Here is an 18952-nt window from a genome sequence, read left to right on the forward strand (position 1 = left end):
CCTCCTCTAGGCAGGTTTACCCCATCGCCAGACCTCGTAAAGCTGTAGAAAACTGCATGCAGGGGATGGACTGTGTGCATGAACACCGGAGGGGATCCGTTTGCCATTTAGACCCACATGCATTCTTGGAGATGCTCTCTCCACCTTCTGCCCTTTCTGGACTCTGTGGCAGTTTAAATGTTTTGGGTTTGGCTCACGTCCTCCTCCACCGGCTGAACTCTCCGGCTGGAGATGCTGTAGCTGAGCCTGTCCAAGCAGTTCTGAGTCTATATGTGTTTGTGGTTCTGTCCATGTTTAACAGACCCCTCTGGTAGATAGTGGGCTCTACATGTGGCTGGCAGACAAACCACCACTGTTTATCAAAAGCTGAGAATTGAAGATTTCTCTCATGAGCAGAAACAACAAATTGAAACTTTCTAAAAGGCAAATGGTTAAAAATACTGTGTCAGGGGAAGATGATTAGTTGAGAAATTAATTAGTTGAGTGGTAGAGAATTCATTGCCAACAACTGTGACAAATGAATGGATACTAGGTTTAAGTTGTGTAAGTACTTAAACAAGCAAGAATGCCAACACATTCTGCTTTCAGCATCCCAGAGGTGACAATTACTCTGACTATCACTGTCCAATTTATTTCTTTTGGATTTTTAATTGTTGTTTGGACAAAACGGACAATTCGAAGATGCCATGTTGACCCCTGGGAATCCGCAGTGGACATATTCACTATTTTCTGAGGTTTGATAGATTTAACAATGATAAAACTGTGTGTTGGTTGGAGCCCTATTGCATTTGTTTTTGAATTTGACTTTGATGAAGCAAAAAGCTTTGTTTAGTAGAAACTAAATCTCCATCTAACATAAGAGTTGTCACTCTTGCACACCATAATAAATGAATGGAGCTATACAATGTATTCATTACTATGAAATGTACCCTTAAACAAGTCTTTCCCCAGTGGTGTGTGTTACATGCATCCACTCAGAACTCCATTCTATATTTGGCTGATGGTGCCAGCAGTGTATCCAGGAAGGAGGACAAACTGATGCTTATGGTTTCAGCATCCTGTCAGCAAGGAAGGGAAATGTAATTCACACTGATGCTGGTTTATTTAGTTTTGCATCCTCATGATTGACACTGGTAGTTTTCACATACATTGCTGTAACAAGTCAACTTTATATATGTAAAGACTATTATCTTCCATGGCCCTGAGGGGAGCGTTCTTCTAACATCTAGTAAAAATTGTTGATATAAGTAAATTGCACTACATGACGTGGAGCGGCCTGAGTTGCGTTTGCTGATGAACATAGTTCAGTAGCAACAGAGAATGTGTCTCTCTGTGTGCACGTCCCCGGTGCAGGATCCAGTGCATTATTTGCAGGAATCCTATAGTTACAGCTTTCACTGCATCCATGTTTGTGCTGCCTTAAAAATTACCTTATATCAGTCTTGCAGAAAGCACAGTGCAGCGACGCACTGCATGTCCAAAAGTATGTGGACACCCCTATGCTAATGCTCCAGCGATATTTTAGACTTAAGTGTTTTTCCATCTTTTCCTCCTGACTGACACCTACAGGTCCTGGTTTTGTTGGATTTCAGCAAAAAGCATTTCAGCATATGTCACTGGATGTAGCAGTGTAGCAGAGCCTGTTCTTTATATCAGAAAGCCCTGGTGCATATTTTCCCTGTATTCGTATGAATGACATTGGCTGGGCGCATGAAGGGAATCTGCTCTGATCATTGTATTATTGCATAGTTTATGATAACATATGCTTTGCATGTAGCCATCTGGTATGTTGCCACTTAGTGGGGTCACTTCTTGGATGATATTGAATCAGTGTGTCATTATGTTTTTAAGCTGTAATGGAAAGACAAGGAGACGGGAAGCAGAGACAGAGCGTTAACCAGCCTTCAGGACAGATGGCTTCACACAACAGCAGAGCATGAACCCAAACAAAGTGGTAACAAGTAGACAGGGAGTCGTGTGAATATGCACGGTATCATACAGCAGGCAGGTGTGCACGCTGGTGTGTAAGTGTAGCTTTAATGACGTATGGAGCTGACTCTTTTTTTCCCCTTCATCCTTTGCTGCTATCAAATCCTGTACTGACTTCCAGAAAGTGCGTCTAGCAGTGCCGTCATCGCCCCGGTGATACTGCCAGTTAGCCTCGGTGTCGTTACCTTCCTCCTGAGCGTTCCTCATGTCGATCCCAGCCACTTCAAACTTAGATCAACCATACCTTAAAATCGAAATTAATGTCAACCTGCTAAAAACGCTACTAGTTTAAAGAACTGAACTCACTTCTTCTTCTTAGACCGAATTACATAATACATGCATATATTTTTAAATGTATCGTCACACTGTTACTTCTCATGCTGCATATTGTGCTGACAGGCACCGACGTTTGTAATGTTTTATGATTTTAGGATGGATTCTGCAGATTAGCCTTGAGCTAAAGAGACCCAATACCCAGATAAACTACCACTTTGCATGAAAGTTGAAAGGAATTTGTTGACTTTTGTATTTGAAGAAGACTCAGGACACAGAGTGTTCCGGTTTAGTCTGGTGAACATCGCACATACTGCAGCATCATAATATGGTACAATCTTCACAAAGAAACAGTTGGGATTGTCTCGTGTTCATGGTGGCAAGACAAATTCCTGGCCTAACCTAGTTAGTTACCTTTATTGTTGTGTATACACTTATTTAGCACCTAATAAAGAAGATTAAATGCAAGCACTGAGGTCCCACGGAGCATTGTACAGCTGAGAAGGTTGTGCTGTGTTGATTAATGTGCAATGTCCCTGCTGAAATCAAAGTTAAATAAATATACAAACATAGTCTATGATCCAGACAAGACTGTGGTGCCACTCGAAGTGTGTATCACCTAGTCAGGACTTTTGAAAAGGTGACATTTTGTTGTGACAACCGTTTATGGCGGCGCTGTCACTGCAATCAGCTGTAATCAACCTCTGCAGCAAAATGGACGGCTAGTACTCATACATTTCCTACTTTAGCGTCAACTGTCGCGACTGATTAATGCGTTTGCCTAGTTGTGTCTGTTTGCCATTCAGTTGAGCCCTTTAAATTCTAAATGATGTTATTTCTTCCGACATTTTGTTAATGTGCCCTCATTAGATGATACAACGCTGTTTTTGCAACACCAGAGGAAAGTGTGATACATAGCATGGTGTCAAACTTATTGAAAAGAGCAGAGACAAACAGAGGATGTCTGACATCCCAGAAATCGCTGAAGTGCATGTGTAAGCATGTATGTGTGTTTGCATATCAAAACAATATCTCATATAATTCTGGCAATAAATATTCCTTTGGGATCCACAGAGCTGAAGTTTCGCCTTATATTAAATATGTGTCCTCTGTCTTGGACTCATGGGTCGTGAATGTGGACATATCTACGCTAGTTCAGTGGACATGCAGTTTGATTTAGTCTGGTGTCGCCTCTCTTCAACGCAGATGGCTATGAAATTATTTTAAGCAAATATGCAGGTTACATTCTCTTAAGCTGTCTTTTACTGAAATGTCAGTTGGTTTTCCAAGAAATCTGCAGTGTTGTGTTTGAATCCTCTGGAGAATATTCTGTGCTTTTTCTTCGAAACATTTGCTTTCAGAAGATTTATGAAACCAGTGTGATCAGTGTTTATCTCACGCTCCTGCTTTTCATCCAGTCCCTGTATTGTTCTCATTAGTTTGTTTAGCTGAGGGATGTTTTATAGTCTCTTGTATGTATAGTGAACAGAGTGAATGATCCATGGCTCAAGGTGTGGAGCCGATCGCCCACTGATGGTGGTTTGATTCCCCAGCTCCACTGGTCCTTGGGCAAGACACTAAACCCCAAGCTTCTCGTGGTGGCCAGGCCAGCGCCGTGTGTGGCACCCCCACCATCAGTGTGTGTGTGTGTGTGTGTGTGTGTGTGTGTGAATGAGGGGCAAAAAGTGTGGAGCCCTTTGTCTGTTAAGGTAGAAAAGTGCTATACAGTATAAGTGCAGTCCCTTTACCACTGAATAAAAGGCCAGTAGGTTCTTTCTCTGCCGGTTAAACTCAAGGCTGAAAATAAGAAGTATTCGGCTCAAAGTCTTCAGTCCAGCAGTTCACCTGACCTGCTGTTAATGTGAAAATGAGGTGATGCCAGTTCAGTGTGTGAGATGAATTGCGGCTTCTGAGTAAAACCACAACCATTCAGAACCTGCTGCTCGTTCATTTCATCCTCAAATCCGGTCTGTGATATGGCCTATTATGTGTTGTCTGTGATTGTGGCAGATGTTTTAGATCTTTGAAAAATAAACAGTTCTGAATGGCACAGTTTGCTATATTTAGGCTATTCTGGCATTTAGTCTTTAGATGAAGCTACTACAGGCAGTGACAGATGGGAGACCAGACATTTCTCATACTAACTTTGTTTTACTAGGATTCAATTGTAAACTGTAAATGTGTTAATTAATGGAAAAGATGGAGATGGTAAAAAGAACTGCGTGGATGTAACTGTGTTGCATATTTGCTGGACTACTTTTGAAGATGTATAAGTCCAATTTACATGCTAAAACCACGAAGATGTGCCTTCTTGTCAACACAGAGGAGGGTGTCGAATTAATGGAAAAACCCATGGAAGGTGTGCTCAGGTGCTCCAGCACAGCTTCACTGCTGCTCATTATAGATTCTCCATGTCTCTGAAATCTGAGTATACATCTTCAGTGATGATAATGAAGAGCTCTGTCTAATACCATGATCATCCATGTGTTCACTTGGCTTAAGATGCCATCAGTGTGAAGACTTGAACATATGATTCACATCATTTGAACACCCATCAAACCATTCAGTGACCCTGTGTCCTGTGTGGAAGCATCTGTACTTGTTAGGGTTCTCCACACATTATTCCAGGTTTTTCCAGGAATTTGTCACATGCTGATATTATTATTACTTTAGAAGCTGAGTGATGTGTTGGCAGACAGGAATCACTGACTTACCACAGACATTTAGCATATATAGTATGTTTGGAGACATACAAAATAAATTGCAGTGCATAAATACATAAAGTGCTTAAATGAGGGGTCACTGACTGGTCTGAGGATGACCATGGTGTGAATCATGTGCTGTGGCCTTCCCAGTCACCAGGTCTCAGCCCATTTGAACACTATGGGAGATGTTGGAGCAGCGTGTTAGACAGTGTCTCCACCACCGTCATCATCAAAACACCACACGAGGGAACATCTGTTGGAAGAACGGTGTTCATCCCACCAGGAGAGCTCAGAGACTTGGAGACTCAAGGTGCACTGACACTGTTCTGGTGGCACGTGGTGGCCCAGCACCTCACTGAAACTCTCTGTGCTGGGTTTTCATTTCATTTGTCACTTGTCTGTATCATTGTCATATCTGAGCCCTTGTGCACTGCAGCATTCGTGTTTCCTCCACCCACTTTTCCCATCAATTCTTGGCTACATTACACCTACAACAAAAATTTTAACTTTTATACCACGATGGTTCTGCTCCTTGTACTTCCACATTCAGTGCTGTCACAGCCTCTTCAAGGACGAGGTTGCAGCTCGGACCAGAGCGGCTCCACTGTTCAGCTGTGCAGTACAACGTCTCCCTCATGTGAGAGAGAGAGAGGGGAGGTGTGTAAGGGGCGGGTTTAGGGAATGTGTGTGTTTGTTAGTGGATGGGGTCGTGCAGGCTCACCAGGGAGGCGGGGTCAGTGGAAGGTGTGAGCGGCGTCATGTGCGCTGCGCGCGGCAGCTGCTCTCCGCTGAGTCGCTGTCCATGGTGCTGAACGGGAGAAGTCGGGGTCTAAAAACTCCTGCGACATGCACGAACCGTGAGGCCAAGTCGGAGTAGCAAAGGAGCGAAAATGAAGTCAATCATCAATGCCTTAAAAATGGAAGGTAAGAAGCCCGCTTTGTCTGCGTGAACTTTTCAAATGAGGCGCTCCTGTTTTGGACGTTCGCACAGTTAAGTCAAACGAGTCAACAAGTAAATTCATCTTCTCTGTTTTAAAACTGCATCATTTGTGGAATTTGTATCCGTCGCCGTTGGGATGTAGGCAGGTCTACGCGTATTGAGTTTACAAGAATAATCTCCGAGGTCCCGCTTTTTTTTTCTTTTTTTTTGTTCGAAGGTAAAAGAAACGGAGGCAGCGCAGCATTGGAGTAGTTTTTAGGTCAGAGACAGCGACGAGAAATAGGACTCTAAGGTGGTGAAAACACACACAGACATGACTACGTGCGTTTCCCCTCACCCAGAACCCAAACGGCCGATCCATCTGCCTGTGTGTGAAACCATGTTGGAGGCTTGGCGCTTTGATTCGTCCGCTTCTATTTTCTCAATGGAGACTCGCAGGCAGAGCAGCACAGCGGGCTGTGCAGCCTATAGGCGTGGAGAGGGGGCAAAATCTACACCCGAGTTTAATATTAGTAATAATATTATAGTACTGTTTGCACCTATTAGCACTAATAAGTAGTATTATTGGATTAATAGAGCTGTTGCACTGGATTGGAGCTCAGTATATTGACCATAAGTGAGATGTCTGTATTATGAGTGCAAAGCTTGCAAGTCCTCAGTTCTCAAATACCATATGTGTATTGCTATGTAATAGTTTGTCATGTATGCCTATGGAATAAGCTCAGCAACAATGGTGTAAAATCATATATTCTGTAAAACGGAAACTTAGAGTAACTGATTTGTACCTGTTAAAGGACTGTTCTCTAGGTTTTCTGAATGCTTCATCAGGTCTGATCTCAGATTTTTAATGGTGTCAGATTTTGCCCCAGGTCACAAAAATCTGAAGGTAACAAACTGTGTGCAGTCTGTGCACCGGGATATAATGATTCTCGAGAGTAACAAAAGCAAAGTCAGTCACCATTCAGCTAAACACCCTTTAGTGTAACATCCCTTCATTCAGCATTTTCTTATGAGAAACACTGTAAAAACTAGATTGGACTGTACATACTCTGTAGCAAACAGTAAGTTTAGGTCCTATGAAAATAGGACAGTGTGAATGTTTCTTTAAACTTCAACTAAACATATTTTCCATTGGCAGTTTATTAGGTACACCAAGTTGAAACCAATACACAGTTTTATAACAGTCTGCAACAAGAATAAGTTGTACTATACTGACATGTGTTTCTGTTATTTTGTCCACTCCATCTGTATCTATGAGGCCAGGCTAAATGACAGAAACAGCTCTCTGTGTAACACAGCACTGCTGAACAGCAGGTTCCTCGAAACTATCATCAAGCTGAATCAGTGCTCTTTGAAACACCTTGAACACAAGCTGTTGGATTAGCCTGATCTTTAGCTACAGTAGGTGTATCTAATAAACTAGCAACTGAATGTATAGTCTTAATGCATGTGATTTTCAGCTGGAAACTTTAGCAAGTGTTTTAAATTATATCAAATAAGACCACTGGCCACTTGCATAATGCACCATCTTTTAAAACTCATATGACCATTACAAAAATCATTCAAACCATTCTGACCCTTCTGTTGTTCCTCCAGCTTCTCCACCTTGTGTTGTCAAAGTACACTCTGTAAATTAGCCCTGCTGGGGGCTGCATCTGCATCTTGTACAGTTTGTCCCAACCAGGCATCTGTAGTTTACAGCGTTGCTAGGAAACAGGATGGGAGGGGCAAAGAGCAGTTAGGAGCAGCTGATGGTGTCACTGTGTTCTGAGTCTCACTGGACCCTCTAGGCTGAAAACAAAACAGAGAGGAGCTTTAAAGTCTGTCCCCTGCTCGAGTAAATGTAAAGTGTTTTTGATCAAACTACCATTGCTGTTGTTTTCTGGGGTTTATTGTTTACACGAGGTACAACTGGGTTCTACAGTGCTCATGTCCTGCAGCTCTTGATTATTGATTGTTGCCCTGTCTGTAGGGCTGTCTCGACTGGTGGCTGTGTGTTTTGGTTGACTGCTTACATTTTATTGATAGGGGACACAGCTGGTCGACCCTCCGTCAATTTTCCATCAGGCCAGTTTGGGTTTGAGTTGACAGTTTGTCTGAGATTTCTGCAAGGAATGTTCACCGACTCTGAAATGAAATATTTTTAAATGTACAGATCTGAACCTTCATTTTACTTTATAAGCACATATCACACTGACAAACACTGAATTACTAAAAGACAACAGCATTTTAACTGTCGTCCTGTAAGAGCTGAGTACATAATGTCAGCACCATCATTTTGCTCGGCTGAGTGCTTCCACACTCTGACCTCTGACATGCTTTGTGTGTTTTAAGAACATTTAATTATATAGAGGCCGCTGATTGCTTTTCCAGTGGTTACATAAGATCTGGCTGTTTTGACTTCCCACCCCCATTTTACTTGATAATTAATTTGTGTCAGTGACTCTGTGCGAGATATTCTGGGAAAGAGGGAGCAAGCATTTGTGTATGTATTTAGCAGAAGTTAAAACCAGCCCCATCAGCTTCAGGGTCACACACAACTCAGAGATACATGCTAAGAGCCTTGTAGCTCCTAAATGTGCTAGCTCGTTAGATGTTAGCACCTCATCATCAACATGTCTGCTGCAGACAGAGAGAGGGAGGTCTGAGATATTAGTCTGGGAAAGTGATAATGACTCAGTAAATCCCCCTTCAGATGTTCAGGCAGCGAGGAGCAGGAACTGCAGCACAGCTAACACGCTACAATGTTAGCTTGGTTCCACTGTATTAATCAGCTCCTAATGAGAAGGTGCTCTCTGGAATGGCTGCAGGCCCTGTCCTGCCCTTCCTGCACAGAGCTGGTGCTGGCTGTTGGAGGCATGCAGGAATGTATCCATAGGGAAATCAAGGCTAGCCTCCATTACTGGTTCAGTCCAACAGTGTAGTGCAGGCAATGGGGGCAGAGGATTCAGATGTAATCCTGATGATCATGCTAACGATAGTCAAAGAGGGAGAGCAAGGTGGAGTGTGGAACCAGGGCCAATCACACATCTTATCTGTATGGGAGAAACAGTTACATCCCATATTGGTTTTAATATATCAGAGTTTGGCCTGTTGACAGAGGAAAAAAATGACAAGGCTTATAATGACAGAAGAACAGGGGCACAGCAAAGGGCGGCGGATGGATGGGTGGCTGGGCTGACAGATGAACAGACATGCAAGTGGGTACATGGTCTTCCAGCTAGTCTGCATCACTGAGAGAAAAATATAGCACATCAGAGCACAAGGTATGAGCTGTTCATATGTCTTCTCCATCACCTTCCCTGTGGCATTCAAAGGCTGACTTGCACTTTCTTTCAGCACAGCATGCTGATGGCTTATGCTGGGATGCAAAGGGTTAACTGCAGTCATTTTGTATACCTTTGGTATGTGTTTTAATTTGTAGTCTGGTGTTGGACTTCACAAGACTGATATATTATACATGGTCAGCCTGGATTGGCTTTAATTATGTTCCCCTCAGGTGCTGTATTTACGTTATTTTATTCACTTCGTTACATGGAAGCCGGGGGCTGCACACTCAGAGAGCTGGAGTTATAGCCACGTAACTGTGGGAGACTCCTGCTGTGCAGGTTTTACATTCTTTTATTCCCTGTGATAGACAGCGGTGATCGCAGTGTGCACAAGGTTTTCAGTGGAAATGGCTTTGATAGACGTGTGTTATTGAAAAGGCAACTATTACCGACCCTTTCTCCAGCTTGCTTCATGCTGTCTTCACAGCCAATAATCCACACCAGCATCAGAAATACATGTAGTCTCTCAGTCAGGCAGTCTATTAATAACAACTCCGGTGGTCTCCACATAAAACGGGTGTGTTGAATGGAGTCCATCACCTTCCAGACAGACAATGAAGGAACAGCTCTGCACTGCTTCTGTTTAAAGTCAGTGTTTAGTATTTGTCTCTTCAGTGCTCCAAGTTGTTTGTCATTTAACAAAACCTAGAAATCAAACCTAGGTATGAAGTGAACTGTGGATGTGGACAGTTGTTACACCCCTAATTAACACTGACCTTAAATGGTGAAGGCCGCTGGAGAACAAAATCATTTTTAACTGGTATTTTCTAAGTGAGATTGGAATTTGTGACTAAAGACGGGAAGAGCAGTTCTTTGAACGGAGAAGGATCTTATGGCTCTGTTCCTTTCATACAGTAGGTTTTTCTTTTTTTTTTAAACATGTCTGTGGTGTAATCTAAGAGCTGAAGTGCATCCAGTTTCAGGGCTGTGTGTCTGTTTCACTGAGGACAGGACTTAGCTACACACACAAGGTGCAGCGCAGACAGGAGGATGAAGCATGAACACAACAACACTGTGTGTGTCTGCACTGTGAACAGCACTTAACCTGCTGTAGATCAGGGACAGCAGTACAATGCTTTTGTGGTCATGTCAGCCTGCTGTATAAAAGTTTAAGCAGGTTTACTGTAGTAGGTCTATGTCACTCTGCATGTAAATCGTTGTGACTTAAAATTGTATATTTTTTAAAGTCATATGCTTTACATGCGCTTTAGCCCTAGATCAGTAACAGAATCCTAACATTTATTCCAGCAGATTTTAAAACAGGTGTTGTGTGCGTGCTAGACGTGTGTTGATGAGCACTCATACTGTTGCCGAAGTTGTGTGCTGGGATTGACTCCAGCTCCCGGTGACCCTGCACAAGAGAAGCAGGTGTATATAACAGAAACATATTGCAGCACTTTGAGTTTATTCCTAAAATAAAAGAACAGTTCAGTGCTGAAGCCAGCCTGTGGTATAATCATGTTTTAGTGGTGCAGCAGTTAAACTGTAGAGCAGTGCTAAAGCTGGAAAGAGCAGCATTACTGGTTTTGAATCCCATGAGCTCAGCTGCAGTTGCACCTTTACACTGGGTCAAGTCACATGGACAAATGCTGTAAATGTTGTTATTTAGCTTTGATCCAAGGTCAGTGTCACATTTTCTTCGCTGGTGGTTGAGAGCTCGGCGACTTCAGCTGCCACCTGCCAACTTCAGCAGCTGTTTCACAGCTGAAATATCCACTCCCCTGGAAATACTGTCAGTACATTTACCTTGTTTCAAAATGTCACGTGCAATTTTCAGCAGAAGCAAACACACACAAATTCTCCTGAAAACATTTTTGTACATTTCTTTTGCAAATTTATGTAAATATTGTCATTTCTTCAGAAAAGCCTGCAAGATTTCTTCTGTCCTTTTTGAAGGACAAACCTTTAACACCACTGTGTCCCATCAGTTCCCGAACACCTGCACCTCAACTCTTTTCAGCACTCTCACATCAACTACCACCTTATGTCCTTTTAGCCACAGCTTAAACTTCAACTAGATTAATGTGTAATCGGGTTGACAGAGACCAAAGACACTGGGAAAATGAAGTGCTAACCTTCTAAAAGATTAACTTCTTCTGTCCCTCGTTCCTCTGCAGTGCCTTTCCGTGAGGCTCCAGCCTACTCCAAACGCCGCCGGGGTCCATCTACTGGCAACAGCAGCGGAAACAGCCGGTCCCCCTCCTCGCTCTCAGCTCCACGGCTCCTCTTGCGCTCCAACAGCGACAACAACCTAACAGTCAGTCAGTACCAGGAGCAGCAGCGCGGGTCTCCTAGCAGCTGGGCCCCCCATCTGCAGCAGCACCAACTCACCCAGCCCCACACTCACAGGGCCCCCCAGCAGGGCCTCTCGCAGCCTGGCTCCTCAGCATTACATCGCAGCCTGTCACCCCAGCTGCTCCAGCAGATGCCCAGCGGCAGCCCCAATGGCAACGTGGTGGTCCGGACCATGGGGAGGGGGGCAAGAAGCCGGTCACCCTCCCTCAGCCGGCTGGGGGAGGAGGCTCGACGGGCTCACTCTTCACAGCGCCAACCCAGGTGAGCACAGGATGGCTGTTTGTGTGTGTGAATGAGAAGGATGCACAGTGTCACAGGATCCAAGGTGATGAATGCATCAGCAATGCATCAATCAAGTGCAAAGTAGAATCACACCAGATTTCTTCCACATCTCTACCGGACGAGATGAAGATCAAGATGAGTTGTCCTTAAAGGGTCAGTTCACCCAAATTACAAAGAAATGACTCACATGTGTCTAGCAGTGTCTGGCAGTGCTGATGGTTGTGGCTTTGTTTGCCAGGCTTTGACATTTTATATTTCTGCCTTTAACCTGAAACAGTGGAGGTGAGCAAATGTGTGTACGGTTACACTGCTGCCACTAAACTTGACACAAGGCACAGACAAAATTTAAAAAACGCACATTTTGAAAGTATCACCTTCTGTCACTAACATCAGTAGTTAAAATCAGCAAGCCAGGCGAGTGGTGGGGGAATAATCTGATTACTGATCCTCTGCAGGTATACACAGATTTACAGTAACCATGTTTTGTATGTGAATGTGCTCTCTGATAACCTGTGTAACCTGCTGTAGTTTCTCTGAATGATCTTCTTACTTAAGTATAGCACGTAAATACACTGACTGACACTTGTTGCATAAAGAAAACTAGAACCTTCAGCATCACTTCCAGGAATGTTAATGTGCCCAGTTTTTTGGTTTATGAATAAGTACTTGCAAAACTAATGGCATTCGTATCAGGCTCAACTCTGCTTTGTATTTTATAGTAATTTCTTATGCAGTACCTGCTAATATTCACTGTGTCTGCCTTTTCATTGTGAGCATGATACCATGTTGACATGAAACCCTTGCTCACTTAGGCTCCACTGTGCCCAAGTAGAGCCTCACCGTGCAGCTAGTGTAGTTGTAGACTTGTTTTAATGTAGTTTTTCCATTCAGAGACCACCACAAACTAAACCATACCTCTGTTGAAGTGGGGTGGAACCTGGACTAATAAAACTGCATATTGAGAGATAGGTGAGAAATGTTCTTTTGTTGTAATTTGGGTGAACTTACCCTTTAAACAAGTCACTGCTGATGGGTTGAATGCACCCAGTGTCCTCAGAGCCCTTACAGCATACAACATGCCTTCATGTACTGTAGGTAACGTCCAGTATGCATCCCGTCCCACCATCCCCCACGCGCGATGGTGTATGACGTTTCCCCTGGGAAACATGCCATCAAAAAGACTCCTACAGTAGCCACAGCAACCGTTGCTATGGTTGCCCCCAGACACTTTGCAAATGCATGCAAATGTGCATGTATGCAGTATGTGCGCTTCATATATCGGCTTTTTTCCTGGTTCTAACTTGAACTCTGAGGGTAAATGTCCACCTGGCTGAGTTCATTCAGAGATGCTGCCATGTATCTGTTGTGTGCGTGCGCCAACATGTGATCGGTGGAGGTTTAGAGTGTGACGGACGTTTATCTTGGACCGATTAAGACACATGCTCTGTGGCCTCCTCCCCCTCCTCCTCCTCCTCCTCCTCCTCTTCCTCCTCTTCCTTGGCAGATGGACACATTTGGAAGTACTCTGCTGCACCAACACTACCCACACTCTGTAGCTCTCCTCTGCCCAAAGTCGAGGAACGGAGAGGTGCGCTGCACGTTACAGAAGTGAAGATGAAGTGGTAGAATAAAGACAGCATGAAGGACAGAGAGAGAAGGAGGAGGCAGCTGAAGAAGAGAGAATAAAAGCACAGAATGAGGGGTTAAGAGCGAGGGTGGAGGGGACAAAGTTGAGGGAAGACAAGTGATGGAGGAGATGAAAGAAGGGGCAGAGGAACGGGGGAGGACAGTTGCCTTTGCTTCAGCATTAACATGAACATCACTATCATGTCTTTTGACATACTTCACAAAAAACTCAGTGGGCTTGTAGAGGGAGCGCGAGTGTAATCGTCAACACAGGAGTCGTTTCTGTGAACTGACAGCAGTTTAGCACGAGTCCTGAACAGTGGAACGTCGCTCTACATTTCCCATGTTGAACTATCTTCAGATCTGCTTTGTAGGATTTCATGAATTTAAGTAACATGATACTGTAGCCCCAAGCTCTGTGTCAGTGGCTTTGTTTGACAACCGTAATGATCTCAGCTTCACTACGGACCCTTGCAGGCACCTGGGGTCGACCATTCATGAATGGTTTTTGTCATTGGCACTTTCAGTAGTTTACTTGAAGTTGTATCATCAACCTTTTATATTAGTTGACTAATTAATGAAAATGAAAACAAAGGGTTGATGCAATTGGGGGAACAATGACAGGAAGTGAGAGATGCGAATAAACTTGGCAACAGAGTTGGTCAGGCGCACGTGTGCGTGAAGACCCAGGGAGAAGAGAAGACGTGTGGCAGACTACCTGACTTCCTCTGCAGAGAGACTAAGACTAAAAACTAACAAGGTGATCCTGTATCCTGCCCTCTCAATCATATTTCAATAATATTGTTCAATAAATGATTCTTGGCACTGCAGTAATTTTCTCTGTGCATTGATTTAACCACCACAAGTCTCTTAAATGTGAAGAGTTGCAACTTTTCTCTGCTTTAAATGAACTGAATGTCTGGCAGTGTGGAACATTAGTCGCCTTGGGCTCAGGCCAGTTCTTGTCCTCACTGGTTTTGATTTGATGGACTGCAGAAAAGGTAGCCGTCAGATTAATCGATAATGAATAACACTGTTAGTTGCACCTCTGGTGTTGGCTTATAATAAATCAAAATAAGAAGGCGCATCCACAACTGTTGTGGTCATCAAATAATCTTTTGAGTCAAAAAATACTGGCTTGTGAAGAGAGTACCTTCCACTGTATTTGATACTTTTCTCAGCCTAATATGACTTAAAGTTGATTTAATAAGAGTTGATGCTCTTGCACTGCCTTCAAGTGTCTGGAGAGAGGGAAGTCTGGGCATCTTTGCTTAGACTGCTGCCCCCGCAACCCCGTCCCGGATAAGTGGAGGAAAATGGATGGATGGATGGCTCTTGCACTGATTCCCAGGCTTTGTTCAGACCGAGCCACCTGATTTACACTGGCTCAGGCTCAAACCTTTACTTAAGATTGGTCGGTCGTTGACTCTCTGGGGTGACAACAGGGGCTGCAGTTCTTGAAAATGAGGTGGCACAATAGGTAGCTGTGTTGCAGGGTGATGATCAAAGCAAAAAGGTCCTGTGTTCATTTCAGTACATTTACATGCATCAGTGTAACTTGTTGGAACGTTAAGTTAAATCTGTGTGGGCTGCTGACTCTACATGAGTTTGAGTGTGTGGTTGAAAGGATCCAGAAATTAAATAAATGTGACTTTTGCTGCACGTAAACAGGCCTGAACAGTGAAAAACTACATGAAACACACAAAGGACGGCATGTACAGTAACAGTAAGAATGATAATGCAGTGGCAGTAACTTTGAGAAAGATAGAGCTGTGCTGTAACAAATGAGCTGGATACAACAGGAAACTGTGACGCAGTTTAACACTTATATCAATTAACACTTGATCTGAGTGGGAACACAGATGCCAAGAATAAGGCTGATTTAGTCTAGGTCAAGGACATTCAGCAAAAAGATCCATGCTAAACTGCAGCTGGAACAGTCAACATGAAGGTGTGAGAGGGCACAAACCCCAAACTACAGGAATATAACAGCTATTATTAGATAGCACAGGCCTGTATCCTGATCACCTGCTGGTCTTGTGCCGATCCAGCCCTGGCTCTACATAGTTCCTCTTGGCCCAGATGCAGATATCTGGGCTCACATGAATTGAATATAATCAGTGTTGATATTCAGTATGTATGAACATTTTTAAGACTCGTCATTTTAGATTGATGATATTTTGTTCTGCTCTTCTTTTACTAACAACAAATCCCAGAGAGGTTAAGTGTTAGATCACAGGGGGGCCAGAGCCAGTCCCAGCTGATAACGGGTGAGAGGCGGGGTACACTTTCACTACGGACCCTTGCAGGCACCTGGGGTCGACCATTCATGAATGGTTTTTGTCATTGGCACTTTCAGTAGTTTACTTGAAGTTGTATCATCAACCTTTTATATTAGTTGACTAATTAATGAAAATGAAAACAAAGGGTTGAAGCAATTGGGGGAACAATGACAGGAAGTGAGAGATGCGAATAAACTTGGCAACAGAGTTGGTCAGGCGCACGTGTGCGTGAAGACCCAGGGAGAAGAGAAGACGTGTGGCAGACTACCTGACTTCCTCTGCAGAGAGACTAAGACTAAAAACTAACAAGGTGATCCTGTATCCTGCCCTCTCAATCATATTTCAATAATATTGTTCAATAAATGATTCTTGGCACTGCAGTAATTTTCTCTGTGCATTGATTTAACCACCACAAGTCTCTTAAATGTGAAGAGTTGCAACTTTTCTCTGCTTTAAATGAACTGAATGTCTGGCAGTGTGGAACATTAGTCGCCTTGGGCTCAGGCCAGTTCTTGTCCTCACTGGTTTTGATTTGATGGACTGCAGAAAAGGTAGCCGTCAGATTAATCGATAATGAATAACACTGTTAGTTGCACCTCTGGTGTTGGCTTATAATAAATCAAAATAAGAAGGCGCATCCACAACTGTTGTGGTCATCAAATAATCTTTTGAGTCAAAAAATACTGGCTTGTGAAGAGAGTACCTTCCACTGTATTTGATACTTTTCTCAGCCTAATATGACTTAAAGTTGATTTAATAAGAGTTGATGCTCTTGCACTGCCTTCAAGTGTCTGGAGAGAGGGAAGTCTGGGCATCTTTGCTTAGACTGCTGCCCCCGCAACCCCGTCCCGGATAAGTGGAGGAAAATGGATGGATGGATGGCTCTTGCACTGATTCCCAGGCTTTGTTCAGACCGAGCCACCTGATTTACACTGGCTCAGGCTCAAACCTTTACTTAAGATTGGTCGGTCGTTGACTCTCTGGGGTGACAACAGGGGCTGCAGTTCTTGAAAATGAGGTGGCACAATAGGTAGCTGTGTTGCAGGGTGATGATCAAAGCAAAAAGGTCCTGTGTTCATTTCAGTACATTTACATGCATCAGTGTAACTTGTTGGAACGTTAAGTTAAATCTGTGTGGGCTGCTGACTCTACATGAGTTTGAGTGTGTGGTTGAAAGGATCCAGAAATTAAATAAATGTGACTTTTGCTGCACGTAAACAGGCCTGAACAGTGAAAAACTACATGAAACACACAAAGGACGGCATGTACAGTAACAGTAAGAATGATAATGCAGTGGCAGTAACTTTGAGAAAGATAGAGCTGTGCTGTAACAAATGAGCTGGATACAACAGGAAACTGTGACGCAGTTTAACACTTATATCAATTAACACTTGATCTGAGTGGGAACACAGATGCCAAGAATAAGGCTGATTTAGTCTAGGTCAAGGACATTCAGCAAAAAGATCCATGCTAAACTGCAGCTGGAACAGTCAACATGAAGGTGTGAGAGGGCACAAACCCCAAACTACAGGAATATAACAGCTATTATTAGATAGCACAGGCCTGTATCCTGATCACCTGCTGGTCTTGTGCCGATCCAGCCCTGGCTCTACATAGTTCCTCTTGGCCCAGATGCAGATATCTGGGCTCACATGAATTGAATATAATCAGTGTTGATATTCAGTATGTATGAACATTTTTAAGACTCGTCATTTTAGATTGATGATATTTTGTTCTGCTCTTCTTTTACTAACAACAAATCCCAGAGAGGTTAAGTGTTAGGTCACAGGGGGGCCAGAGCCAGTCCCAGCTGATAACGGGTGAGAGGCGGGGTCCACTCTGGACAGGTCGCCAGTCTATCGAGGGCTGACATGTAGACAAACAACCACACACATCCACACTCACTCCTCTTTGAACCGTGGGAGAAAGTCAGAGCACCTGGAGAGAACCCACGCTGGCACAGGGAGAAACGTCTTTGTGAAACACATTCAAGTTAGGACTTTTATTGGGACCTATTTATGTGTGCTCGGCTCCTGAGGCACCATGGATGGATAATTACCCTAATTTTTAAAACCACTACATTATTAAATGCACATATTGTTGGAACTGGTTGTGGAGATGACCTTGCTCTAAGCCAGCTAAGATCATGTTGTTGATCACAATCTGAACTCAGAAGGTGTGACCCAGCTGTTGGAGCTCCTCCTGACTCTCCTGCCCAGCTGTTCTTTAAAGCCCTTCATTCCTACACTGTCTCTCCTTTCTTGTGCTGTCACCCGCTCCTCCTCATTTCTCTCCTACCCATAATCCCACCCCCTCTATGCAACCTCCGCCAACCCACACATATGACAACGTCTCTGTGGCATCCCCTTGCTCCCACTTGACATGTCATTTTGTCAGAACACAACACACATGCACACACATAGTTATACACGCAAACAAGCGCACGGTGACAGCTGTCACTCAGCCCCCGGGTGTCACGGCAGGAGCTTCCCAACTACATGTGGTGAGAAATGAGACATGTCCATAGTCAGGGCAGGCTGTCTAAACATTGTTGTCACAAGGCTCCAACATACATTATCATCAAATCTGAGCTATACAGCAGAGTAGTGCTGAGATTCTCCTGACTGGCAGATGTGCAGATGACTGAAGACTGGCACTAATTTGATTTTTAACAGTGAAACGGTGCTGATGATCAGCCACCGCTGAAAGCACAGTCTTGAGTTTTAACAGACTGAGACAGTCACAGGAATTGTTTCTCTTCACACAATCGTGGCCAAACTCAGAGATCAGACTCACAAATATTTGACTGTTAATATTTGACCATTGAGCTGCTCAGTGGCCGTTACTAAAAAGTCCCAGCAACATCAGTTCTAGTTTTATGTGTCCAGAAATCACTTAGTGAGCTGCAGGTCGGGAGAAATTCAAAGGTAATATTGTAACCTAAAGAAGATTACACTACACAGAAGATTTCCTCTGTGAGTCTGATGAGATTATACAGCTCCCCTGATTTATCTGATCTCATTTAATCACAAAGCAATATACACATAACACATTTGTCCAACTATGTTAAAACTCAAAACAGCTAAACACATTTAGCCAAGGACGGAAATTATTCAATGGTGCCTGGAACAAAGGCAACATGTTATGCATTAAACTGAATAAAAACATTAAAGTAAGTTATCGTCACAGTGTTTACATAAGGCATTTTATTTAAACTGTCCAGTTTAATGT

General features: G+C 43.6%; 1 protein-coding gene across 8 annotated transcripts in view; it reads left to right on the plus strand.

The window, feature by feature from the left end:
- LOC109961624 (SH3 and multiple ankyrin repeat domains protein 2) overlaps nucleotides 1-18952 on the plus strand; it is a 172659-nt gene that overhangs the window by 89022 nt on the left and 64685 nt on the right. For all 8 annotated transcript variants that reach the window (XM_020602590.1, XM_020602594.1, XM_020602597.1 and 5 more), the window contains one exon: nucleotides 11354-11792. In XM_020602590.1, the coding sequence (XP_020458246.1) occupies nucleotides 11354-11792 (439 nt within the window). The remainder of the gene's footprint in view (nucleotides 1-11353; nucleotides 11793-18952) is intronic.

The sequence above is a fragment of the Monopterus albus genome, unplaced genomic scaffold (genome assembly GCF_001952655.1).
Source record: "Monopterus albus unplaced genomic scaffold, M_albus_1.0 scaffold57.1, whole genome shotgun sequence".
Lineage (NCBI taxonomy): Eukaryota > Metazoa > Chordata > Actinopteri > Synbranchiformes > Synbranchidae > Monopterus > Monopterus albus.